The sequence below is a fragment of the Lissotriton vulgaris genome, chromosome 1_2, assembly GCF_964263255.1.
Source record: "Lissotriton vulgaris chromosome 1_2, aLisVul1.2, whole genome shotgun sequence".
Taxonomy (NCBI): domain Eukaryota; kingdom Metazoa; phylum Chordata; class Amphibia; order Caudata; family Salamandridae; genus Lissotriton; species Lissotriton vulgaris.
Genome location: NC_141686.1, coordinates 76,930,257 through 76,958,172, shown reverse-complemented (window position 1 = coordinate 76,958,172; position 27,916 = coordinate 76,930,257). Strand labels below are relative to the sequence as shown.

General features: G+C 46.7%; 1 protein-coding gene across 2 annotated transcripts in view; it reads right to left on the bottom strand.

Annotated features, from left to right (window-relative positions):
• The window catches only part of CCDC77 (coiled-coil domain containing 77), a 293,054-nt gene that overhangs the window by 210,671 nt on the left and 54,467 nt on the right, over window positions 1–27,916 (bottom strand). For both annotated transcript variants that reach the window (XM_086952832.1, XM_086952833.1), the window contains one exon: window positions 10,329–10,471. In XM_086952832.1, the coding sequence (XP_086808958.1) occupies window positions 10,329–10,471 (143 nt within the window). The remainder of the gene's footprint in view (window positions 1–10,328; window positions 10,472–27,916) is intronic.

Here is a 27,916-nt window from a genome sequence, read left to right as displayed (position 1 = left end):
GTGTGTGTGTGGCTTTGGCTGCTCCGACTGCTTCTATTTCGGTCCTTAGATGGCGGTCGCTACCCCTGAATTTGGCCTGCAAAGGGCTTCATGACATGTTGTGAGCTGGAATGTGAGGGGGAGACTGGACAGGATTAAAAGGGGGGCGGCCCTCAAACAGGGAAAGAAAGCTGGGGCGGATGTCTTGTTGCTGCAGGAAACTCACCTCATGGGCAACAAGGCCCTTAGCCTACAGCGATATGGCTTTCAGCAGGTGTATCATGCTGGTTTTGCGAGGGGGTCTCGGGTGTAGTGGTTTTGGTACACCGTAGGGTGTCCTACGTTCATGAAACTCAATGGCTCGATACGCAGGGAAGGTATGCATTCATTCAGGGAAAGATCGGCTCTGAATCGGTACTCTTTGGGAGCGTTTATGCCCCGCCTCCGCTGCAAGGAGCTCTTATTGAAAGGCTGTTCGGTGTGTGGGCCGGGATGCCTGATATCATGTCTGTGGTTGGTGGTGACTGGAACGATGTGATGGATGTGCGGATGGATAGACACAGGCTCAGAGGCGAGCAACTCCCGGACACACCCACTAAACTCAACGGCATGGTGAGGGGGATGGGGTGGGTGGACGTGTGGCGCCACCAGCACGCTCGGAGTCGAGAATACACGTATGTCTCGGCAGTACATAAGTCCTTCTCTAGGATTGATTACCTATTTGTTCCCCATGCTTGTGTTGGGAGGGTGGGTTCCACATCTATCTTGCCCCGAGGTCTGTCGGACCACTCCCCGGTTGCAATGGACTTACTCTTAGATAGACGGAGACAGCCGTTTAGGTGGCGACTCTCCACGTGGCATCTGCAGCAGGAACCCTATCAACAGCACATGAGGGAAGCGATTGCACACTACTGGAACGATAATGAACACCCTGACATAGATGCCATGACTCTCTGGGAAGCCCTGAAACCTACCTCCGAGGGGTGGATATTGCGTGGTGTGCGGCTGCCCGTAGGGCACGCGGAGAGGATTTAGCGCAGGCGGCTGACCGGGTCCGCGCCCAGGAGGCACGTTGCCATGACGACGGGAGTGAGGAGGATGTGGGTCAACTGCTGCTATTGCAGCAAACTTACGCCTCCCTACAGCTGGATGAAGCCAGGCAGTTGTGACTGGCGACTCAAAGTAGGATCTACCAATGGGGTGATAAGTCCAGTTCTATGCTGTATAGGCTCTGCCAGAGCACTTTTCACCCTCAGACACTGCCGTGCCTCCGAGACGAGGAAGGTACACCCATGACAGCCCCGGCGGCTCTGGCGGCCAGGTTTGCACAGTATTACGCGTCCCAATATGCCCCCCGGGAACTTCTCCAAGCGGAAGACATAGATACATTTCTTGCTGACCTCCCGCCGCAAGCGGTTTCGGACGAGGCACGTGATAGTCTCGACCTTCCGCTGTCGGCTGAGGAGCTGGGTACAGCCCTCGGGGAATTGAATGCGGGCAAGGCCCCGGGACCGAACGGGTTTCCCAGTGAATTCTTTAAGAAGTTCCATCTTCAACTCGGTGCACATTACGGTAGGGCTCTGGAGGCGGCCAGGGAGAAGGGCCAGCTCCCGAGGGACTGGCGACATGCGGAGATAGTGGTATTTTGCAAGCCCGGTAGGCCTCCTGACCTGCCTGAATCCTATAGACCAATATCGCTTTTAAACACCGAGTCCAAAATCTTAGCGAAGGCGCTGGCCAATCGTCTTCTCCCGTACATAACCGACCTTGTACACCCCGACCAAGCGGGCTTTATGCCTCATAGGGAAACGCGGCATAATATCAGGCGCGCCCAGGTGGTGGTGGAGGCGGCCCGTGCGGCGGGTATTCCTGCGGCACTCTTACTGGCCGACATAGATAAAGCCTTTGATTCGGTGAGGTGGGTCTATCTTCGCGCACTGCTGTCTCGTCTAAACCTCGGGCCCCGCTTCCTATCATACCTATATTTGCTGTATACTGACTTGACTGCGTCGGTGAGGGTGGCTGGAGCGGTATCTGCCCCCTTCCCTATAGGACGTGGCACCAGACATGGCTGCCCCCTATCGCCCTACTTTTTTGCCCTGGCCATGGAGCCGTTGGCAGCATGGGTGAGGATTGACGCTCAGATGCGGGGTGTCGAGTGGCAGGCGGGTCCCACCGATAGGATTGCTCTTTATGCGGACGATGTCCTCTTCTTCCTCACAGACCTGAACAGATCGGGGCCGCGAGTCCTAGACATAATGCGGATATTTGGTGAGGTATCGGGCCTCCATTTGAACCAACGGAAATCTGTGCTGTGGGTGTTGGGGGAGCGCAGAGGTCTAGGACCCTGGGCGAAGACACTACAGGCAGCGGCGGGTGGCCTTCGGTATCTGGGTGTGTTTCTGACTGATCTGGGCAGTGTCTCCTGGTCGCGTAATGTTGTGCCCGTGTGGGAGCGCGTGCGCTCGGACATGCTCACCTGGTCCCGCATGCCTCTTAATGTATATGGCCGCTCAGCCATTTTCAAGATGGTGGCCCTCCCGCGCCTGTTGTACCAGCTACAAAACCACCCTTATCCCGTTTCCCCGCAGTGGTTCAGACAGGTCAACTCGACGCTTAGTCGGTTTCTATGGTCCGGGGGAGTGGCGAGAGTGGCGCTGCGCACGTGTTTTCTCTCCACATACTGTGGCGACCTGGCGACGTCGGATGTCCAGTCCTATTACCAAGCCTCCCACCTTCTGATCTTGAAAGAGTGGTGGTATGGGGACCGGAGCGATCCGGCCTATGCTTTGGAGAGGCATCTGATGGACCCAGACACGTTACATACTATACTCTACTCAGCGCCAAAGCGACAAAACCTCCCAATGGGCACACAGACTGTATATCGTATATGGCGTGACGCCCTTCGCCGTATGGGGTGGTGGAACAAACTCACAAGGGAGACTCCTCTTTGGCGAAATGGGCTCTTGCCCTCATTGGCATCCCTCCCGGGGTTTAGGGACTGGGATGCAATTGGAATATCGGCGCTGGGACATGTCATCAGGGGCACTGCCCTGAAGTCATTCCAGGAACTAGGTGAAGAATATGATATGCCCCAGACCCAGTTTTTTAAATACCTGCAACTTCGGCACGCCATCACACCCACCCTGAGGGACTTGGACTCCCTGCCGGAATTCAGCCCTCTGGAGGCCAAGGTATTCATGGGGGAACTAGGCAGTAAAAAAATATCCACTATATATCAGACACTGGCGACACATGGCTCGACCTCCCTAGATAGCTTACGTGGTAAATGGGAGAGGGATGTTGGTCCATTGGAGGAGGAAGACTGGAGGGAAGCACTGGAGGCCCCGAGAGGAGCCGCCATAGCGGTACGTCTGCGGTTCATTCAGTTTAAGTACCTCCACAGGGCTTACTACACGAGGGAAAGATTGTGGAAGGCGGGCCTGATTGGATCCCCGGATTGCTTGCGGTGTGGCAGAGAAGTAGGCACTTTCCTTCATACTGTATGGGCGTGTGCTGCATTGCAGAGATTTTGGTCTGGTGTGTGGGACTGCCTATCTGAGGTTCTGGGTTGGGAGCTCCCCCGCTCGTCCCCACTGGGTCTTCTTCATGTTATGGAACATATAGGGGGAAACATTTATAAAAGGCATCTGCTATTACTGGGTCTTATTGTGGCCAAGAGAGACATTGCCCGTGCCTGGAAGGACCCTAGGGCCCCTCTGATAGGAGCGTGGAAAAGGGGGTTAGACTTCTACATGGGCCTGGAATGCCCGATCTTCGCAGCTAGGGGCTGTCCCCGGAAACATTATAAGATCTGGAAGCGATGGGCGGATTATCGTGGACTATGGCTGGAGCCGCCGCCGCCTGATCGGCCTGTGGAGGAACTCTTAGATGCTGAGCCCGGGCCATAGGGCACACACACTAAACGCTTCTTCCTGCCATTGTACTTGAATGTTGTTTCGACGCTGTGCCACGGGTAGGGGGGGTTCTGGGCTGGGGTAGTGGGAGGGCGGGGGACGGGGGGAGTTAGTTGCATTTCTTTATATTGAACTGTTGACCGTATTGCTTTCCTGTGATTGCCAATATGATGCTCACAGCTCCTCCGATCTCCGGGGTGCTGTGCTTGTTATGCAATTTGTCAACACCAAAATAAAAATCTGTTCTGAAAAAAAACGATACAGCTGATGATATTACATAGGTCCTATCTCACACCGCTAGCAATACACAAAATGTACCCTACCGCCTCCACAGATTGTCAGAGATGTTCTCGATTGGATGCTGATTTTATTTTATATGTAAATGTCCAGTATTTGTAAAGCGCGAACAATTAAACGAAGGTGTCAAGGCGCTGGGGCCCGCCTGGAAGATTAAGCGAGCTATGGCCCAGAGTCGCATGGTGTTGGGCTGATCTGCCGCCAGCACCGGGGATCGAACCGTGAGCCCCTGCACCACACCTCTTCCACATATGATGTGGGCTTGCCCCTCCTTGAGGTGGTTTTGGACTACGGTCACCCAGGGACTCACCCGGCTTTCCGCTAGCTCCCCATGGGTCACTATAGAAGCCTGTCTTTTGGGCATGCTTCCTCTTCCGAAGAAGGCAACTCTGCTACGCTGATTTACGAGGCTGGCCTTAATGCTCGCTAATTGACTAGTCACGCAGCGCTGGAAATCCCGCACAGCCTCTTGCAAGGGGAGATGGAGGAATTAAGTACTTAAATGGGCCATGGCTAAACGGGAGGCGCTGCAGCGTGAGGCGTATAGAGGACTGAGGAAGAATCTGATCTCTTTAGACTGGGCTCAACTATTAGAACAGTTTAGATTAGAAGAATTGAGGAGGCCGTAGATAGTCATGGAGTCATGGTACGCCAGGCGAACCTACCTGATACGAATGATTAATATTTGTGCTACAAATAACAAGTATGTGCTTGTTCCTTCCCCCATTCAGTTTCCCACCTCCCCCCTACCTCCTTTCTCATTTTTGAATTCCCCTCCCCTCTTACCCGACTCCCCTTTCCCCCCCCCCCTTTCCCCCCCCCCTCCCCCCCCCCCCCCCCCCCACTGCCTACAGCCAGGACTATTGCCCTGGCTGGTGATACTGTAGGATAGGACAGAAGAGTTGTCAGCTGCAAAGTTAAGGGAAGTTTTTGGGACGGGTATATATTGGGTGGGAGTTCAGTGGGAGGGACAGAAAGTTTTACTAATAATGTTTTGATGTCATTTGCTGACTTGAAGGTATGCGCCAAAGGTGAAACTGGATGCAGATGTATGTAACACTGCACGATAACGATGTACCGCATTTTGATGTATGGTTAAAAAAGAAAAACTCCATCTGTATTGTAACATTTAATTGCAAAGCAATAAAGTGTGGGTTTACATTTTTTTTAAAGTCTGAGATAACCACTTCAAATCTGTCTAGATATTTAGTGATTTTCTGCAGAGGGGAACAGGGAGTGGAGTGTTAGGCAAACTGAGAAAAGGTTTTGGACTTTCATTTGAAAAATTGAGTGAATTCCTCGCATTTACTATTAGAATCAGAGCCCATAAAGGAAGGAGAAGCATGTTTGGCAACATCACCATTAAACAATTTTCTTGAATGTTTGGGACGTGTCTACTTGCCTTTAAAAAATGGTGGCATTAGCTTCAAAAATATCTTTCCTGGACATAGTTCTTCTAGGGTTCATTTTTGGGGGATACCAAGGCCCTTTTTTCAGCCAACATGAACTGCTTTCTTCTTTTAATTAATTTCTTCAGTATACCAAAAACTCTTAATTGCTTGGCCTTATTTCTTCCAAAGGGTCAAGATAGTGTATGCTTTTGAACACATTATTGTTGTAAAGCAAGGGAAGATGGTTTACCTCCCGATTAGCAGGAATGGCTATTTGAAATACACAATGCTATGTTATTACGGGTAATGTTTTTGAGTTCGTGAAACCAAGTTGTCCAGTAATAATAGTTTTGTTAACTAAAATGGTGAAAAAGATTAGGTAGTAGTTAGACCAATTAAGATCAGACTGTCCATCCAAAGCCTTCTTTTGAAGCTTTGAGATAAAGTATGGTGTACTTTTCACAGGTGGGTTTTGTATGTTGAATGAGATTATTAGAATTTTCAATGTAGGAGAAGAGCAGGGAGATGGCGTAGTTGTTAGGATTACCTAATGTGCTTTAATCATGAAAAACAACTATTGCCAAGGTTAAAACATACTCACATAACTCAAAAGGAAGTGTTCACACTTGCTAGACTTTGGGTGTATAATCTGTATAAATGTCAATCATATAATTTTTTAGATCTCGCCTAGGCAGCGCTCATGCGCTGCATTGGAGGAGACCTAATGCCATTGGCAGAGCTTTTTCTGCAAATAAGTGCACGCGTTGCACTGCTTGCAATGCAACGTGTGCACATCTTGGCGATTTCCTTTCGGGAGCGCGCAGTGCCATATGGTAGCATTCTCCCGAAAGGAAATCGCCTATTCCCCCTCCCCCTGCTGCCACTTTTACTGCTGCGTAGCCAATGCTTGTTCTAATTCTCTCTAGCTCTCGTGCTCTCTTTTCGAGTACCTGCCCTTGCTGTTCAAGAATCGGCAGTCTTTCGCATCTATACATTTGTCCAGAGGGGGCAGGCTTCTAGGAGCGAAGAGAGACACGTAGTTGCAGTGAAACGACGTTTGCAACCCTGCCTGTAACGTACATCAAAATATAAACAAACACACAACCAAAGAAGTTGAACAGAGTTGTTTAGTCAAACCAAAAACAATTTCGGAGCTCTCTGTCATGCATGCTCTGGGTTCCACCTGCCTCCCGCCCGGGCTCTGTCGTGTGTGACGAGGTAGTCTCTCTCGCTCTCTCTCAGCCGCTGTGTGCGGAGCTCGAGCGGTCGCAGCAGAGAGCTGTCGGAGGAAGGGAGAGGAGCACCTGCGCATGGCTCGGTGTGCCTCCTGTGCAGAGCTGTGGGCCTCACATGTGTGACGTGGATGGGGCTCTGTCGGATTGTGAGGTGTTTGAGAGTCGTCGGTACATAGAGTGAAAAGGTGCTCTGCTTGTCAGGGCAGGGAGCGGTTGCTGTCCGGATCAAGGTGCAGATGCCTCATGGACCCCTAACAGGGTCCGCACAAAGAATCTGGATTCAGCCGAGCTCATAAATACCCAGCTCTCTCTGCTCCAACGCAGTACACCGAGCCTGGGAGCGGCGCATGCACTGTGACGTTGGTACTAACTTGTGTACCTGAATGAGGCACACTCATGAGGCAGAGAGCGCCCGTCCAGTCCCAGCACCGCCCCTAACCACTACAGCCTGGCTTGCATCCGGCGGCAGGCTAAATAGCTCTTCTCTGAGAGTGCCATGTACGATATGAGCAAAACTAGAAGCTATGAATTGTGTGATAGAATTTCAGTGCTGCCATGTAGGGGCAAGCACTGAAATGTGGTTAACGCTTGATGCGTGACACCAGGCAGGGTCACAGCCCCAAACCACAATTTTATCAGTTTGTGTTGCTTTTCTTTCGTCAGTCTGGACAATAAGTTTGTATTGGCACCTACCACAAAAGACGTGTTCTAGTCATGCTACCAAATAGTTGCCAGATAAAAGGCAACTATTTATCTATAAAACATCAGATGAAAGCGCTGCAGAAATGAAGTCTGTGCCATGCTATGCACCACCCTGCCCAGGTGTTCATTTCCACTGAAGTACACTCAGTGTGCAGCTTCCATTTCTGAACACTTCCATCTGTTGAAGTTTGAACAGGTTTGAAAAAGAACACAAACATAAAAATAAAACAAGCATTGGCATAGCCGATAGGACCCGCTTTTGGGACCTTATAAGTGTTTAGCCATGCAACAGTTGATGTTGTTGCATCAAGGATATTGTGCTGCATAACTAAATACTTATAAGGTCCCAAAAGCGAGACCTATTGGCTATGCCAATGCTTGTTTAATTTGAAAGGCAACTTCATAATTTGACACTTATTCCTATGTAGCCTGTCTCCCCTATGCACTTTCGCTTCTCATGTTATACACTTATGTACTTCTACAAAACCCTAAACTTACAACAACAACAAAAAGAATCACTCAATGGACCCATAAATAAGTCATTAGAGGATTATAACTGTCGGCCAGTGATGTGCAACATAGATAGTTCAACAAAGGTGGAATTGTCTTAAAGTGGGCAAGAGATGTTTTTACCCTGGTTGGAAAAGGCGTTATTGATTTGAATAGATTTGAATTCCAATATAGGACACTGGAAGGTGGCACTTTCCAACTTTAGAGTATTGATTTGGATGGCATTTTCATGTCTTACAGCTTAAACTACCCACCACCAATCCTGATTTCGAGGTTGGGATGGATTCTGAAAGAGGCTAGGGGTATAAGCAAATCCAAGATTGTTTGTGATGATTTGTTCAACACAATTTCTGTATAAAATATGAAGTCATGGTTAAAGGGGGTGACATTGGATCAGCATCTCTAGATGGTGTAGTTACACAACTAACATATGCGTGAAGATTTTGACACATTCATTCATCTTGGGATATAAATGGTGAAGAGGAAAGAGGCAAGTAGGCATATATTTTGGAGAGGCCTACTTCAAAGAGGTGAAACACCTCCAAAAGAAACAGCAGGGACGGTATGTAAGGGCAGATTTCCTTGATGCTTCTTGGTTTAATGTGGAGGACAATTGGGCTGTTCGAAGTGGATTGAGGAGGAGTAGTTTTATTTTTCCAAGGCAGATCTGGCGTGAAAGAGATCCATTGGGAGTTGTAAGAGTTTGATGAATAGATACTACCATTTACTGGCAATGAAACAAATGAAAGAGGAGATTTGCAAGGAAAAGAGCAGAGGAACACGTTAAGTGAGATAGAATTAGGAGAGGGCAGAGTCCAAGGAGGTCATAAGGGGGATATTTGTGCTGGGGTACATATGGTTAGTAGGAAATGGAAATAAGTGACGAGTGTAGAGTAAATGGGTGTTGGCTACAATGTTGACCTGAGGAGAGAGTCGATTGTCAGGTGTGCAGAAAGGGTAAATGTAGTAAAAGGATCATTATATGATAGCAGGCATCTGAATCTGCTCTACACGATGGAGTTGTGGGGTGAAGCAGGTAAACTTTGAGGAGAAATCTAAACTGAGGAGACTGAGAATGGGGGGAGATGGAGTTAAGAATGAAGAAGGAGGCCCTAAAGATGGAGTAGCAGCTAGAATGCTGAGGTGAAGTGCTGTTATAATGTGGATTGGGACAGATCCTTGTAAGTGTATACAAGTGTGAGGCAGTATAAGTAGTCATACCATTTAAGATTCTAGTTTGTGCCTTGTATCATGTATTTGCTACTTTTAACAACGCAAATAAGCAACTTTGTTTTGCAGAAGGGAAAGCAGTCCTAGTTAACTTGTGTCTATATGTTATTTTAGAATTACATGATACCTGCAGTGATTTAGAGAACGCCTTAGACCACAAGGCTGAATTATTGGGAAATAAGCCAGACCTATGATTCCTTCAGTAAGACAGCATTAATGGGAGCAAAGATATTTTCACAAACCTGTTGCAGCAGTCTGTGTTTAAAGGTTTGTGATGCAATTTAGCTAATTTTGCAGTTTCTTCTGAAACTATGTGGGCTAGACATTACAAGGCGATTAATAACTGAAGACTAGAGCAGATAGTGACACTGTGAACACTGGGCAGAAAGGGTGAGGTATAAAGTGTTTTAAAGACTTGCCAATATATACTTTATTAGTATTAGAAAATGAATGCTGAAATTCAAGAAAGTATGATGTGTTAACAGTCGTCCAACTGAATGGCATCACGCAAACAACTGAAAGTAACACAGTAATTATTAGTATGTTCATGTAAAGTACAATACAATTTCGATTTTTTTAGCAAATCATAACAAAATAACAGGTTGTGATTGAGTAAAACACAGCAAGTCTTACAGCACCTGATGTTTATAGCTGAATGTTGGAATTTAGCTAAGAATAAGACAGTAGACTGGTCAGTCGCACAAATGGCAACAAATGATAACAGGCCTGTTAAGATTTAGGACAGAATTACCAACACTAGCTTCAGTATGGTAAAGGGAGTTTGGAGAAAAATCAATCAGGGTGTCCAGGGGGGCTGGGTCAATATGAGATCATTAGGATAAACACTGGCTAAAAAAATGAGTTCGAGTCAGATTCACTGTCTGCAAATTTAGCTGAAGCGGAGTCACTGAAGGTCTAGTATGAATCTGGTATACAAAGTCTCCTAACCTCTCCATTACAGTCATACCTTGCTTCCAAGATAGGGTTGAGTTACCAAAATATCACTACTTGCATACAAGAATGAACAGAACTTCTAGCTACATAAACACTGAAAACTATTACTTTACCTAATTTTTAGCCTGTCATTTTCAGAGTAGAGGCGGAGGACATGTTCCCTCTCCTGGAACAAGAAAACTTGCATGTCACTCAAGGCGGACTGTAGCTCGGCTATCTCCTCTTCCCGCTGACGCATTTCCCATTGCAACTTATGCTGTGAAGTAAGAAAATGGGAAAGATGAAGTCGCTTTCAGAGGATTTTTCCATTACAAATACCAAGTCTCAAGTTGCAATCGACATCTAATAGGACATTTACCAAGTTAATTAATTTTAAAGATTTAGAAAGTTATCCCCTAAGGAGCAGTTGGAGCTACACTTCTGGAATAGATATAAACAACTAAGCTTTTGATTAAAGTTAATATAAAAGTGTGATGTGTCATGCAAAGAAATTAGGTCACATCAAGAATTTTAGATTTTGGTAAACCAACGCATCTTCTCTACCACATGCAGTCCTTCAGACCCATAATATTTACAATCTTAGACAATAGTATTATTGGAATCCTATTTGAGTTTGGATTGGAAATCAGAATACTGTGATAATTGCTGCACCACTGCAATGTGCCAGGGATAAAGGTCACACAAAGACCGAAATTTACCCGGTAAGAAACATGCTTTGTATTCTGATAAATACGGAATTTGGTGAAGTAAACACCAAATTCCACACATAGGGCCAGATGCACAAAGCCATTTAGAATTGCAATTTCGGCCCATTAAGTAAGTAATCATTGGACTTGTACAGCGCAAACTAAGCCCAAGGGCTCCAAGGCGCTAATGCAACTAAAAGAAAGCTTTAGCATTAGGAAATGCTAAATGGCCTATTCATATGTACAAAGGCTCAAAATCGGTTGCAATTTGTGATTTTTACCTTAGAGAAATAAGCAAATTGTGACCGCGATTTAGGAATCACAAATAGGGATTACCTATTTGCGATTCCTAAAGCATTAGTACAAAGCATTTTCTAAATGCGACTTGGACATTTAGGAAATGATATTACAAAGTTGATGGTAATCATATGCAAAATAATAATATGGATTAAAAAATGCATATTTTAATGTGACCTGAAGCACACATATGCCCCTAGGGCATATGTGCACTTACATGTGCACTATGAATTTCGGGGTACCTCCAGGGAGGCCTTAAGGGGCTCCAAAATTTGTCTGCAGAAGAGCCTGCCATCAATTCCAGGCAGCTGATGTGCAGGGACTGTTCTGTGGTCAACCACCCTCTGCCGGTGGTGAATTACCCACAACAAGCCCCCCCAACCAGAACCGCTGGCTCGACCACCAGAAGCACCAGCTCGTTCACGAGATTCAGTTGCCTCCATCTTGAAGTGGCATATCCCAGCCACTTGCTGAATTCCCAGGGATTAATAACCGATGTCCTGCTTCTGGACCAAAAACAGATTGATTATAAAGCGTGAGGGGTGAGGATCTAAAGGACAAATTGCCCCTTTGGCCAAAGGTTCCTGAACCGCTCGCCCTGAGAAAGGAATGTTAAGGGGGTAGGCAGGTTGGAAAGGGGACCCGTAGAATTATTTGGAACCCTTGTACCGTTTGGCGCAGCCAGGTGTCAGACATGAGCGTCTGCCGAGCGAGTACAGGAGATGAATGAAAAACTCACTGTGTGAACTGGAGTTGGCTCCTCCGCTCAGAGGTCCATTAGTGACCTCTGGGGCGCGACCGCCCTCTTGTGGGGTAGAAACCCTTAGAGCGCCAGGAGTCTTGCCATTGACCTATCTGGGAAGGTTTTCCCCTGCCGTAGGCGGAGTATTCGGGAATGGCCTGACAAGCACCCCCTACCATGGCCGACCCCAGAGAAAACAGGTGCATTAAAAATGCGCTTGACAGTGTATTGGGCCTAGTCAATGCGTTGAATGTTGAGACAAACTTGGTGAGCTCTTTGTGAAACGAGTCGACAAACTTGCCAAACTCTTTGACAAACGAGTCACCAAAGAGCCCGCCTTGCACCACCAGGCCCGCTTCTAAGGTAGCCAATTTCCCTAGCTCTGGGTCGATCTTAATCAGCAAATACCTGCGCTTCTCAGCAGAGATAGCTTAGTTGGCGTTTCCAAGAAATATAATGGCCTTTGACCCAACTGGATAGTACATCAGGGGGAAATCAAAGCACCTGACGCCTTTGCGTCCTTCGCCATATCAACGAACTTTATGAGTGGTCCAGTCATGTCCAGAAGCTTGTCCTGGCATGACCGCCAGGTTGGTTCTTTGGGTCCTTAATGCACTTGCCATGAAAGTGGCCATATGCGCATCTCCATCAGGCGTGAGGGCCACTTTTCCGTCCAAAGACATGAGAGGACATTCCGCCTGAAGGCGGTTTCTAACCTCCTGATCAAGAGGTATCCAGAACCTGCTGGCAACATACTTTACCACCTTGTCAAAGGGGGTCCACTCAGAGGAGCAGGCATACATGAGCTCCTGGTGGTCTAAGAGGTCTGACTGGGCATCAGCGGGAACCTCAATAGTTGGCTGTGATCCAGTCGGGGGATTGGAAGGTCTCCAGGACAGATCATGATCGGGCTTGCCCTCCGAACCCGTAAGGGAACCATCTAAATGGCGGGGGAATGGGGGGGTGTGGAACTGGGCACAGCCTTGCTGGGTTGCATTGAAACTGGTGAGGTTGGGCAAGTCTGGCAGCCAAGGGGGGTTTGCACCTAAATTGCCTTCTAAGCCTGGTAAAAGCATCCAGGTCCACCTCGGAGTGTTGTGGGTGTTTGCGCAGGTTCTCAGAGTGGGAGGCAAAGGCCAGCTCAGGAGGTTCAGGGGCTGAAGGCCCAGGAAGGTCTTCCATCAATGCAAGGGGTTGTAGGCACCTTTGCGCCATTTCCATGAGTCTCTTCTCCAAAGAGGTCATTGCATCTGAGACCGCTATAATTATGGAGGCGTCTGCAGCATCACAGAAGTCATCTGTGACCGGGAAGTCTACGCCCTCCTCCTTTTCAGAATATTCCACATACTCCTTGCATGAGGGTTGAGAGGCAGGTATAGGCAGTCTGGAAATATATATGAACTGGACGGTGGCCGCCCACCAGGTAAGAGGGAGTTTGGTTGTGTGAGGGTGGAACCCCGGGAACGTTCAATAGCCTGCAGTAGCCCTTGTGGGGCCTTTAGGAAAGGAGACTAACTGCCAGATAGTAATGAGTGCGAGTATTGGCAGGCTACAGTGTATATATCTATATATATATATACACATGGTCATGTGATCAAGGCCGCTTGTACGGCTAAAACGCGTAATGGCAGGCAGAAGACAAATAAAATAATTGCTGCACGAATTGGAGGTCTGCACTCGTTTTGTTCCAAGGAAATTGGAGGCGTAACGTTGTGATGTAATTATATATATATACATATATACACATATAATGTGATCAAGCCTCGTTTGGTAGGTGAAACGCGTTATGGCGGATGGCTGGTGTGATTAACAAATAAATCACAGAGAAATTGGCACGAAATCTGGGCTCACTCGTTATTCTTGGATAATCTGTGGAAGGAATAACGTTTTCTTATTATATATATATATATATCACAACAATATATACACACACACACACACAAATTAAAACAAATATTTATTAACAATCAATATTTATTAAAAAAAGAGCTTAAAAGATACTTTATTTCAATAATGTTTCTCACACAAGTTAAATGTGTGTCCAGCTTGACAGACCCTAATCAACCCTAATACACAGAAAATCAGTATCTTTTAAGCTCCTTTTTATAATTTATGATTCATAATGAAGATTAATGTTTTAATGTTTTTCTGTATATCACTTCAGTCAGCCTTGAGAGAGTCCCAACAGGATGAAACACTTGTCGGCTGATCATTCAGGAAAAAATAATAGCAATCTATCCACATACCGTCGCTAAACATTTGTGCCTGTAATCAGGAGATTGATGAATAACTGTTTGGATTGAAGATATGATGTGGTAGTTCTGCGACACAGATTTGGAGTAACAATACTATTACTTACCTGAATGTCTGGCGGTTTTAAATGATTTCAGGGTTACCATTTCTACACTAAGAGTAACATGAGGGTTGTATATATCACACTGCATTAATGGATGTACAAATTAACTTCAACAGATATAGTTGAAGTTGTTCATATACAACAAGTGTTCAGCTATTCTGTATTTTTTTTTGCTATTCCCGGAACCGCAGTACCAGCACCTGTTACCGCAGTAACTTGCGATGCCGTTTTTTTTTTTAAAAAGCTGGCCAACCACAATTGTGCTAGTTGTGCGCAGTGGGCGTTGGCTTCCTGAGGTAGGTAAGTTTAAAGTGATGTTATAGTTAGGGGCTGAATTGAGTGTAAACTACAAATTGGAAACAAAACAAAAAAGAAACTGCAACTCACCAGTATCAGCTTAGTGAATTAACTATAATTTGCACCAACGTCATTCAGCATCCAACCCAACTATAATGTCGCTTTAACCTATTTTTTCAGTGTATTTAACATAAGCTAAGATCTTATCACTATACACAAGAAGAACTCAACTCCACCTTTATTTTTTTCAGTGAATAAACATATAGTTGATGACTTTCTACTGGGCATAAGTTTTAAATGCCAAGGATTTAAGCCACGATTGCCAGCCCATAGACAGACCTGAATTCATGACAGGTATGAATATTTGTGTGACTAAATTAAGCTTGAGCTTGTATTCTTCTTGATCATGACCTGAGAGCAAGTTAATGAATGTGTAAACCCATCCCAGTGATTAGGTCTGTGATCGTTTAGACGTCATCCTCTGAACAGACCACTGTCCCTTGGTAGATGTGCCTCGGTCAGTCTCATGGGTGCCTCTGACTATCCACACTTTCCCCCAGTGTCCCACAAAAAGAGGAACCATTTTTAGGACACTTATTAGGCTAGCAGTAGCATCTTCCAGATTTCCTAGAAAAATCTGCCATCAGAGAACACAAGTGTATGCTGTGCTACAATGTACCCAATATTACTGACTCCTTCACCACATCAAAAGGACTTAAACTACTGTATATCACACAAGATGCTGATAGTCTGTCCGTCTGCCCCAAAGCTAGATTCAACCAAAGTAAAACACAACCATCAAAGACTACTGGACTGTAGACGGCTGCACAATTATTCAAGTGAAGCGCCTTGCACAACCCTTATAAGTGATATGCCCTCTTAGACAACCATAGAAAGCTCTCTAAGTAGTAGCTGTGGAGAGCAGCCTTTAGGCTTAGTTCAGGAGTGTTAAGTGGCTTGTTTTACCAGAACTAGTCATATAGTGTGGGTTAAATGAAAAAGAACCACACAGTGTGGTACCGCCTACCCAGTGATATCAGCACAAATACACACAATACTTCAACTGTGAACAGGTAAGTAAGCACAAATACACAGTGGTCTCCAGGGGGAAACCAAACCATGTACTAAATAGGAGGAATACGAACTGCGACCAGGAGACTCAGAAGAGCTGAGAACCCCAAGAACCCCCTCAGGTAAGTACCCAGGAACCCCACGGAGGCTGGGTGCAGTGTGGAAACACAGCCACGTGCACAATGTAAGTCAATGGGAAAGTCGCAGTTGCAGTTTTGAAAAGGAAGGACCCCTCCCAGTGGGCCCTGTAGAAATCCAGTGGAAGACAGAAGGTTGGAGGGTCACCCCACCCATGGATACCTCAGGAACCAGGATACCTACACCAAGGAAGTCGGGTGCATTGGTGTTAAGTTATGTCGGAAACCGCTGTAGATCCCAATAGAGGATTTCAAGAAAGATTTCGAAGGCAAAGAAGGTGAAAGAGTCTGGTGGATTCTAGATCAGAAGAACCTGCAAGCAGAGAGGCCAGAGTCTATGTCACTCGGACGTGACCAGGAGGCACAGAAGAGCAATTACCACCGATGACGGATGATGCAGGAGGGATGACAGTGATCTTATCGCTGCAGCATTGAGGACCAGGCAACGTTGTGGAAAACCAGGAGCCATTCACGAGCTTTCCCACATCGGAAGTCGAGAACGAGGGGTCCATTAAGATCCAGGGGACTCAACAATTGCAGGAGAGTTCGAGCAGGCCCCGGGTAAGCAGCAAAGCCAACTGAAGCTAAAGAAGACCCTCAATAGGACCCACAGGCCAAAGGCACAGGAGTCACAAGAGGACCTTGGGCAGCTCACCAAAGATGCAGGCTGTTAGAAGGGCCACCCGGATTTTTTGCTTTTTGAGCACCTAATTGTTGAGCTTTTACTGTGGGGAGCCTCATAAGTTGGGACTCACCCACAGTGAACTCGGGATGTAGGAGACGGCATGGGGATTTTACTGGTGTCCCCCTGGCTTGTCCAGGCCACTGCGCAGCAGCTGGAGTAAGGGACACTGGGCTGGTTACATGCAGACATGTGTACAAGCGTGTGCACACGTGTTGGGGAGATTCCTAGCATGCGCAGTCTAGAAGCAGCTACAGAGTGAATGGTGTGGCAGGACTTATGCAGAATTGGGTGGTGACATGGAATAGGCTTTATACACTGGAAAGGAACATGCCAGGGAAAGTTAGTGTGTTTTACTGTTTTTCACTTCATTATTCCCCTATGAGGATGTGAAGTTCATGTGCCAGATTAACTTTCATGAGGCCTACAGATTCCAGACATTCACTGAAGTCCACTGTAGCGGATGTGAAAAGGAGAATTTTGCAGAGTCCAAAGTCATATTTGTACTGCTTTTGGGTCATGCAGAACTGTCATATTTCTCTGAACCAGCCATAACCAGTCCCTGGCTGAGGGCTGCCCTCAGCAGGATGGATTTATGACCTTTCTTCCACAAGCTAAGGCCCCCTCTTAGGGAAGAGAAGATGGGTGGGGCAACAAGGTCATCCATCACTGGGTGCCAGGCACCAGCCTGCACCAAGGAGGGAAGGCAGCGTGCGGGGAAGGGACTTCAGAGACCAGGTGGCCAGAGACCCTGGACTACGCCATTTCAAACAAACCTAGAGGCTGGACAAGAAGGAGGGGGCAGGGAAGTGATGTGTTGCTGTTTGATAGGACCAACAGAGACTTCCTGCCTCCCCCCTACTCAACTTTTAAAAAGTGCTTGCACAGGAAGAGAAGCTCTCTCTGGGGTGTGGTGTGCTGAGGCGGAAGGTGCTGGAGCCTAACAATGGTTAAAGACAAAATTGGTTCTGTCGGGTAACCGAATATATTGCTTTTAAGAAAGGCTAGGTTAGCTCAAAGCACAGTGTAATAACTCAAGTGCAGTTAAATTGAATGAAACCTCTCTGAAAACAAAATATAGTTCAAGATATTTATATAGGAAACAACGTTACGTATGTAAAACACCGGAATTACTTCATTCCATTTTATACAAATTCTAAGAACAGGTGAAAAGTGACTGTAGGTGAATGAAGTGACTAGTGGTCACGGCGGGTCTTTATCAAGACAGGGGAGGGGGGCGACAGACGGGACTCGAGATATCGAGAGTGAGCAGCGCTACCCTCTCGTTTCTACTTGAATTCGTGATTCACCTGCTGGCAATCCAGTCCAGGGTGTGATTTACTTGCCTCCTGTGAATTCAAAATACCCCACCGTGTCGCCCCCCTCCCCTGTCTTGATAAAGACCCGCCGTGAAGACCAACTGGGGCACATTAGGGTCGAAACGTCGACGCATAACACTGGTCAAGATACCTACAGGAACGGGCACAATAATCAACTGTCTCCTTGGAGCTTTAACTAAGATCTCTGACCGCTAACTCAAAATTGTTCCTTCCCCTCGACCTTTTTCATGTGTAATATTGTATATAACTGTATATAAGTGTCACTATTTTTTCACTAGTCACTTCATTCACCTACAGTCACTTTTCACCTGTTCTTAGAATTTGGATAAAATGGAATGAAGTAATTCCGGTGTTTTACATACGTAACGTTGTTTCCTATATAAATATCTTGAACTATATTTTGTTTTCAGAGAGGTTTCATTCAATTTAACTGCACTTGAGTTATTACACTGTGCTTTGAGCTAACCTAGCCTTTCTTAAAAGCAATATATTCGGTTACCCGACAGAACCAATTTTGTCTTTAACCACACCTACCCAGGTTCTGAGGGACACAGGGTTACCCCCTTTTTGTTAAAACAGGAGCCTAACAATGGGCATTTGGAAGGAGGATTCCCCTGACTGCCCCCAGGGTCCTAACGGTGCCAGAAGATGAGCCCAGGACCGGTTCGCAGGAGCAGGGGCCTCTGCGAAATGGAGAAGAGAGGCCAAGGAGGAGAGGCTGGCGCAGGGAGCCAGTGAAGACCGCTCCCTGCTGATTCCCCCCTCTCAAAGACCCAGGGGGCTAAGGAGAGTGTTCCCAGTGGCTGTGGCTGGCCAAGAGGAGACGAAAATGAAGCAAATCTGACTCCAGGGGGCCGAGATATGCCCCCCCAGAAGGTAGGCGACCTTTAACTCCACCTGCGACTGACCACGAAGCGCGTGGGGCTCCGCCATCGGTCACAATCATGCCCCCAAGGTGGGACAGGTCCCGGGGCTGACCCAGGAGGAAGCAAAGTCGGGGGGCACAGTCGCGTCCCCGTGAAGTTACCCTGGAAGGGGGCCAAGAACCCACCCTGGCTCCCGGTGATGTGGGAGGAGGGGGAGCGGCGCCCACAGTGCAGAGAATGCGTGGAGGACGCAGATATTGGCAGGAAGAGATGCTAGAGCCTGGAGTTTCTTGTAGCTTGAAGATCTCTGGAGTACAGAGCCAACAAGCCTTGGCAATGGCAAGTCGACACAATGCACAGGGGTTCTGTTGCAGTGGTTCCAACGAGGGATAATAGCCTCACACTTGCTGAGAGGGCAGGTTGGGCCTCGAGGGAGTTTCAGAATCACCTTCTGTGTTGCAGAGCCGTTCTAAATCCGTGGGACGTCAGGAGCAGCAGACCGATAAGCTTTGTTGCGGTCCCTGCAGATGCAGGGAAGTGACTCCTTCACTCCAAGGAGATTCCTTCTGGTGTCTTTGATGCCCACAGGCCTGGAGAGGAACCTGCAAGAAGCAGAGAACACTTGCAGAACAGCGAGACCAGGAGCAGCAGGAGTCTTCCTTGGTGCAGTCTTGGTCCAACGAAGTCCAGGTGCCTAGACGGTCAAAGTTGAAGTGGTTTCAGGTTTGAATCTTATCCCACAACGAATCTGAAGATTCATCCACAGGTAAGCCCTTAATTACCCTAGACAAAGAGTTGGAACGATTCAAGGGTCCCTCTCAGAGGGACTAGGAGAAGTGTGGCTCAATGATTAGAGCGGCAGACCCTGATGCAGAGGTCTAGCCCGGGACCAGGGTTCAATTCCCCGCCTCGGCGGGTCTTGGGCTCAAAATTCCACGGACCTGATAATTCTCGCCTCGGTGCCTATTCCAATCATGGAGTCCCACTCTGCAACTCTGGGCAATAGCTTGCTTAATCTCCACAACGGTCCCCACAACGCTAAGGATGCCTGGCCTCCACCTTGGGGGTGCCCAGGAGTGGACGCCTCACAGGGAAAGCCAGGATGGGTGCCACAGCGGTATTCGTACAAGCGCCTTGAGACCCTTGCGGGTGAGTAGTGCGCTATACAAGTATCAATTTACAGGGACAGACGGGAGGATACTCCCATGCCCTTTGTCCAGTTTCGCACCAGAGCAGTAGCCAAGGGCTCCCTGAACTGTCTCAAACTGGAGTAGGCAAGGAGGGTGCCAAGTGTGCTGCTCGAGGTCAGCTCAGCTCATGCAGGAGGAGGGCAGAGTCTGGGGTAGGCAGCAGCACTAGCTTGCTGGCAGACCCTGGCAGGCTGTCACCGAGTGTACCGGGGGCTTCCTGGAGTGCATGGAATCATACCAAAAACGCCAGTAACGATGTTGGGGTATCATTCCAACATGTTTGATACCAAACATGCCCAAGTTTGGCACAGCCAATATATAGTTAGCTATCGGGTAATGATGTATGGGCAACATATGTATCAAAATGGCTGACCGCACTTACGAAGCCTGGAGAATCGACTAAGGAGTTTGAAGGGAGCACTGTCACACTTATAACCTAGTACTCTGCCATCAAGATTGAAAGGCCTTCCTTAAGAGTGACTTATAGGTTTTAAATGCAGTGACCTCAGATCTAAGGAAACTTATATCTGTCGTTAGTGGTGGTAGCACAGGGTCCAATGGCAGGCCTGTAGTCATAGTTGGAGTGATCTTTCTTAAGTGGCATAATACATGCTTCACCCCATAGGGGGACCCCTGGTGTACCTATGCCCTGGGTACCTTAGTACTATATTCTAGGGACTTACATGGGTAGACCAGTAGCCAATTGAGTAGGTACCAAAGTACTTACCCCTGTCAAATTTAGGGAGAAAGTACAGTGGCTGGGGTCCCGATTAGCAGGATCAGTCAAACTAGTCACAAAACAGAAAAATACCAGCAAAAAGTGGGGGTAACATGAAAGCAGATCCTACTTTCCTATATGGACCAAAATGGGGAAAGGGGCAGCCTTGAAGGGAGGTGCTCATCATCCAGTCACTGCAGAGAAAAGGAAAGGGAGGCCTATTCTTTATGTCCTGTAAGAGAAAAAGTGGTGGGATTTGGAGGCAGATCCACTGGGGATGGTGGGCGAGGGGGGTATATGTATGTATATCTCCCCAAGAAAGCCCCCGAGCTTCAAAGATGCACTCAACAAGGAACAGTTCGGCAAAACCTTTAATTAACAGGAAGTGGCTGTTCAATCCCAATCAATGTATGTCCCTATTAATCAAAGGGCGGGCAAGTTAGGAAAACAGAAACGGACTACCACTTATTTCATCCATCCGGCATGCATTCTCCAGTGAAAAGCATGCCGGGAGTGGTAGCCCCAATTATTCCCCCTCGGTGGGGTCCGTTTTCCAACATTCGTTTAACTGCCAACTTCAAAGTTAATGCTTTTTCACAGTCCTCCAGTGGGCCTCAGGTGTGTACAGCCGCTTCCTAATATTCATTTCCTCATGCTGGAAAGGCTGCAACAAAGTTTTCAGCCACACAGACCTTCATCCAATGTTGGTGGCGGTGCAGTCTCTCACGGCCGGAGCCACCGCGCAAAAACATCTATATAATTTTTTATTTTTTTTACTCCAACAAAACTGATAGGAAGGCATTTCATGAACTAATCAGTCATGCTTGCAATGCAAGGATTCAGTCTGTTTCTGTCCACCCGGTTGTTCGCGTTGCAGAGACAGTCCCTTAGAATATCATAGTCTGTTTTTGTTTCCATCACACGGAAGAGGAGGTGGGTGGGAACGGACGATACAGGACTGAGAGACTGAAACCTGAACATAAAAAGAATGCAGATTTACATCTGTTCACGATTTTGTTAAAGCCCTTGTGCTAATCCACTTGCCGTATCTGGTGAGCTTATGCACCAGGCGGGTACACACAGCTTCAGTGGCCATATGGGCATTGGCTTGTCTCAAGGTGAAACTGCCAGACCGGTACATTTTCTTGCGAAACATCTTGAGACACAAAGCTTGCTTGTCTACTTGGACAGCTGAGGCCTTATCTTTTGGGAAAGCATTCGACACCACAACAGACTGGCCTATGGGTTTTCCAGAGATAAAGGCAGGATTGTCTTTGGGGACTAGTACAATGAAAAAGGTTGTCTACCGTTCTTGCGAACCGGTTTGAGGACTTGTGCTAAACAGACAGAGAAAATTTCTGTGAAAACCATTGCTACCATCTGCCCCAATTCCTTAGCGGGTACCCTGGGAGCCTAATTAAAAGGTGCTTCCAAAGCCTTTTCTATTGACATCACTGTAGCACCTTTCGGTGCGTATTCTTCTTGGACACTAGTATTTGCTTCCATATTTGTGACCATTTACGCCATGTTGCGTGAAGGAGGCTTATGCCAAGGGTTTACAATGAAATTAGCCAGAACTTGAGGCTCAGCTGCAGTACTGACGGATCAGCTAGGACAGACCGTGGTAGATGCAATTGTGACTGTTGCTACACATAGTCCTGGGCCACAGGAACTGCACTAGAGTTGGTAGCAGCTACAGTGAAACATGGGGGTTGGGGGTAGATGTATTGAGGCAGTCTGCCCTCAGAACATCGAAGAAGGGGTCAGAGCTGAGATGTAAGCTCAACATTGAGGTACAAAGCCTGCACAAAGACCAAAAGGAGCTGCGAGAAATGTTTTTTTTAAGACTTTTTTTTATTTATTTTTGTCAAAAAGTACATTATAAACATTGTACTCTTAACTAATCCGGGTAGGTGGTTCAGCATCCCATTCATGTCACATAGCAGCAGTACATATAAAAAGACCATCATTAACATAAAAATAAAAAGAAATACAGTAGAAGTAGTGGTCAATTACTCTTATTCTCTTGGACGTCTACCCTTGCTTTGTGGTTATATATAACTACTGGGCCTCAGAATCCTGCTAGTTCATCCCAGAACTTCCCTCCTCCTCATCAAACCTGGCCAGAAGCCCATTCCATGTTGCAGGTCCTCCAGCGCCTTCTCATGTCTCCCCTCCAGCGCCTTCTCATGTCTCCTACATTGATGGAGTCTGACCTCTTCAGCTATCGCCCATTCCATAATATCTTTAACCCATCCCCTATGCCGCAGGTCCTAAAAGGACTCATCTATGAGATGGCACACATCTTTTGCCAATAGCAACGCCAAGTGTAAACATTTGCATTCCATTTTCCATACCATCTGTTTTCTAATGTACCCCAGAAGGCAAGTGCTCGGAGTCAGATCTGCAGATATACTCTCAATACACTTCAAGAGTTGTGCCACCAATACCCCAAAATCACGCAGCAGGGGGTAAGTGAGCAGGGCTAATCGCATATCGATGGCAGCCATCAAATCTAGTGTCATATTCTGTGAACAAATATCGGGGTGACATAAGTGAAATGGATGTAATTACAAAGCACTCATTTGAATTGTGCATTACACATCCCCTATTTAACCAGTGCACAAATATGTTTCCATTTTGCATCTTCCAGCGGGATGCCCAGGTCCCTCTTCCAAGCTTCCCTTGCCCGAAGCATTGTCTTGGACTGATCTGCAGTCATTGCCCGATTTAAGTGTGAAACCAAGTGCCTGTCCACACCAAATTCCAGGAGAGCCCTAAACAATTTGCAGGAGGACGAGGCCTCTAGATGTGGGCCAGATTTCTCATGCCTTATTCACAATGCTTAAATACAATAAGAACTGTTCCTCACCAGCCCCAAATGTCTCCTGGGCTGCTTTATAAGTAATAAAAGTATCATTGGAATATATATCACCTAGTCAAGCAGCCTTCAGTTCTCAAGACAGTTGTATCCACTGCTGCAGTCCGCTGACGGAATGTCAGGAGGTCCCAGAAAAACTCTTATGCGACTGGGGCACGTCTAAGCACAATTTCCACTGCACGCTCCCATAACGCTGATGTGCATCAAATTAGATACAGCTCTACATCAATGCATCTGAAACTCTCCCCACCCATCGGTGGAGCACCTGTGGAAGCGTTCTCTCCCTAGTGTCATTCGTAAGTAGGTTCTTTTCACAGTTTTTCTCTTCAGACAACCACAGCGCAGCTTGTTGCATCTGGGATGTCAGATAATACATTTCCATATTAGGCAAGGCGAGTTCCCCCATCCTCTACAGGCAAACGTAAAATCTCATGGGTGACCCTGCTTCGACCACCCGCCCATACCAGCATCATTAAAAGGGAATGTAGTCGCTTAAAGACTGCCCTAGGAAATAGGTCTAGCGAATGTTGAGAGTAAAGGCAACACAGCAAGAACACCATCTGAACCACTGCCACGCATCCCTTAAGGGATAAGGGAAGTGTAGTCCAAAAACTGACCAACTTAGTCAAGATCTCGATCACACAACTAATATATTGATTTTGCTGCGGTGGCGTGTATGCCATCATTATCCCCAGGTAGCAGAAATGGTCAGTTTCTCAGCGTAAAGAAAGTTTGGGTAGCTCACAGGGATCCTGTCTCGCTAACCGGCCCAATGGGAATATCAAGGATTTATCCATATTAATTTGTAAACTAGAGATGTCCCTTGTGAGAAAGTGGCTCTATATATACTGGACAATAATGAAGTACAGTGTGTATAGAGTCCACCAACCCCAAAGGTATAACAGAGCTTAAAGTCAGAACTGACCTTACTCTCAAAAGTGGTAGCTTGGTCGAGCAGTAAGGCAGTACCAGAGGACAGTGTAAAGAATTTGTTGTATATACTCAGTCAGCAAAAGGTTTCACACACTCAAGAACTGAACTCCAGGCCAATTGTTATTATATCTTCAGATATCGTTGTTTTATTTTTAGAACCAACAGTTATAAAAATATAATTTTCAAGTTATGAGTACCGTATTTTCCGGCGTGTAAGACGACTTTTTAACCCCGTAAAATGTTCTGGAAAGTCGGGGGTCGTCTTATACGCCGGGTACCAAATTTTATGGTATGTTTTCATGCGCTTTTTCATAGCGAGGACTTCACTCGAAGGTGTCAGACCGCTTCACAATAGGAAACAACAAGAAACAACACACCTTATGTTAAAAAATACAGCCACCGGCACTGGCAACGTCCACACCCAGGCCCCGCGCCATGAACTGTGCAAGTATCGAAAGCGAGCATTTTTTTTCATAGCGAGGACTTCACTCGAAGGTGTCAGACCGCTTCACAATAGGAAATAACAAGAAACAACACACCTTATGTTAAAAAATACAGCCACCGGCACTGGCAACGTCCACACCCAGGCCCCGCGCCATGAACTGTGCAAGTAGCGAAAGCGAGCGTTTTTTCATAGCGAGGACTTCACTCGAAGGTGTCAGACCGCTTCACAAGCGAGCAAATGGCGCCATGAGTCTTACCTCGACTGCCGCTGCACACGCGCCTCCAACCGCTTGCACATCCCCAGGCAGACGAGGCAGCAGGACGAGGCAGCAGGACGTCCAAAATATATAACGGGCAGCCAGCGCCGAAGATGGCAGCCCCCGCTGTGTTGCACGTTTGGCACGCGCTCCTCTCTCCATGACATGGGCATGGGCATAGAAAGGGGACTGTAGAATGTTCCCGAAGGCAGTAGAGCACTTGCCGTGATTGGCTGGTTGTTGCGAAGAGGAAAGGCAGTCTGGTGAGCAGATATTTGCTGTACCGTACATGTGGTGGTGAAGACAGTACAGCACCAGTCTCTGCACCTGTTCATACTGTACAGCACCAGTACATCCAGTGCAAATGGCTGACAGTCAAGAACCCGGCAAGGCTCCAGCAGTACATCCAGTGCAAATGGCAGACAGTGAAGAACCCGGCAAGGCTCCAGCAGTACATCCAGTGCAAATGGCTGGCAGTCAAGACCCCAGCAATGCTCCTGCGGTGGCAAGAAGAAGGAAATATGAAGCCAGTTACAAACTTAAAGTTGTGGATTTTGCCACGGAACATAATAACTGTGCTGCTGCAAGACAATATGGAGTGACAGAAAAGATGGTTCGGGCCTGGAGAGCAAATGAGAAAGCATTACGGAGTATGCCAAGGGGTAAGTGTGCATTAAGAAGAGGCACCCCACATTGGCCAGAACTCGAAAAGCATGTAGCAGACATGGTGACCGAGCATCGCCAAAGCGGTTATGTCGTGACCCGAAATAAAATCCGATTGGTTGCACTTCAGTGGGCCAAATCTAACCCAGATCTCAGCAACAGATTTAAGGCCACTGTATCCTGGTGTACCAGATTCTTGGGAAGGCATAATCTGGTATTGCGGCAAAAGACAAAAATTGCCCAAAAATGACCTGCGGATCTTGATGCCAAAATGCATAGCTTCCATCGCTACGTTATTAGGCTGCGCAATGAACATGGCTATGCGCTAAGTAGCATCGGAAATATGGATGAAACTCCAATGAATTTCGATATGATTGCAAACAAAACTGTCCATCAAAAAGGTGAAAAGACAATTTTAATAAAAACAACAGGACATGAGAAGTCCAGTTTCACAGTGGTACTAGCATGCACAGCTGATGGCGCAAAACTGAGACCAATGGTTATTTTCAAAAGAAAAACAATGCCGAAACTCAAGTTTCCTGTTGGTTGTTTTGTGCATGTGAATGAGAAAGGATGGATGGATGAAGAAGGGGTAAAGCTATGGCTTGATAATGTATGGAGCAGGCGACCAGGTGGACTTCTACAAAGACGTAGTCTACTGGTGTGGGATATGTTCAGGGCTCATTTAACTCCAAGCACAAAGCAAAGGCTGGCAAGACTAAAAACAGATGCTGCAGTTATACATGGAGGATTGACATCGTTGGTGCAGCCACTGGATGTGTGCCTAAACAAGCCATTTAAAGATCGCATCCGAGAACAGTGGAATGAGTGGATGGTTAGCGGTGAAAAAACATTCACAAAAGGAGGAAACATGCGTGCTCCACAGTTGGATGTTTTGTGCACCTTTGTCATAAAGGCCTGGAACGACATTGATGCAGAAACTGTCATAAAGTCTTTCAAGAAGTGTGGCATATCAAATTCATTAGATGGCATGGAGGACGACTACTTGTGGCAAGATGAAGAGGATGCCGAAGCAGAGACCACATCATCTGATACGGAATTGGTACCAGATCCATACGATGACTGCTTTACAGATGTACCACAAGATCTCATTGACTTACTTATGAGATCAGATGACGAAGAGGAGGATTTTGAAGGCTTTTAAAGGGAACGTTGTAAATCCTGTAGAAATCGCTTGGATTTATGAAAAGTTATGGAAAGTTTAATCCACTTGCACTGTTTCATGCACTAATTTAGGTTTACCGTACCGTACATGTTTGATGACAAACAGGTACGGTATGTTCACAAGTGACAGTTTTTCATATGGTTCTAAATAAAAATATTGCGAGTAAAGCAATATTGTTTATACAACCAATTTGTTTGAGTTCAGTCTTTGAGTTTGTAAAATAAACGCTTAACACTGTCCACTGATAAAGCCTTACTGCTCACCCACAGGGAGGAGGATTAGAATCACTAATACGGTAAGTTCAAAATACATTCTCGGAATGGCTATGCAGGACTGCGTTGGACTGCGCTGGAAGTGGGGGTAGTCTTATACGGCGAGTATAGCACGAAACCTAAATTTTGTCAAGCAAAGTAGGGGGTCGTCTTATACGCCGGGTCGTCTTATACGTCGGAAAATACGGTACTCTCATGTAAATACTTTGCAGAGGAGCAATAAAGTTTGTGCACACAATAATTACAGGATAGCTAGTAAGCAACACAGTTCTGACACACTAGCATTGAGCTCAATGGGTTTTTCACAGGTAAGTACAGTTGATTACTTTATGGATTACTTTGGTAGTTCCAGGACTAGATCTTAGATTCAGTCCTGGGGCCTAAGCTGAAACCAGATTAGCAAAAACGTTTTAGTTACTGTGATGAATTTTCATGAATATAAAGCGGTTTTAAAAGTTCACACTATTCAATGGGAGGAAATTCAGGTTGCAGGTAAAGTACAATCGCGTTACTTTTGTAACCCAGCACTAGTCTCCTAGGGTCGGCACTGGGGGCTTAGCTAAAAAAAAAAAACAGGTAGGTAATTGCGTTTCAGTATTTCGTACATTTTTAAAGAATATTTGCAGTTTTCAAAAGTAGACAGAAGAAATTTCATAGAAAAGCAGACAATGCGTTCCTACGGA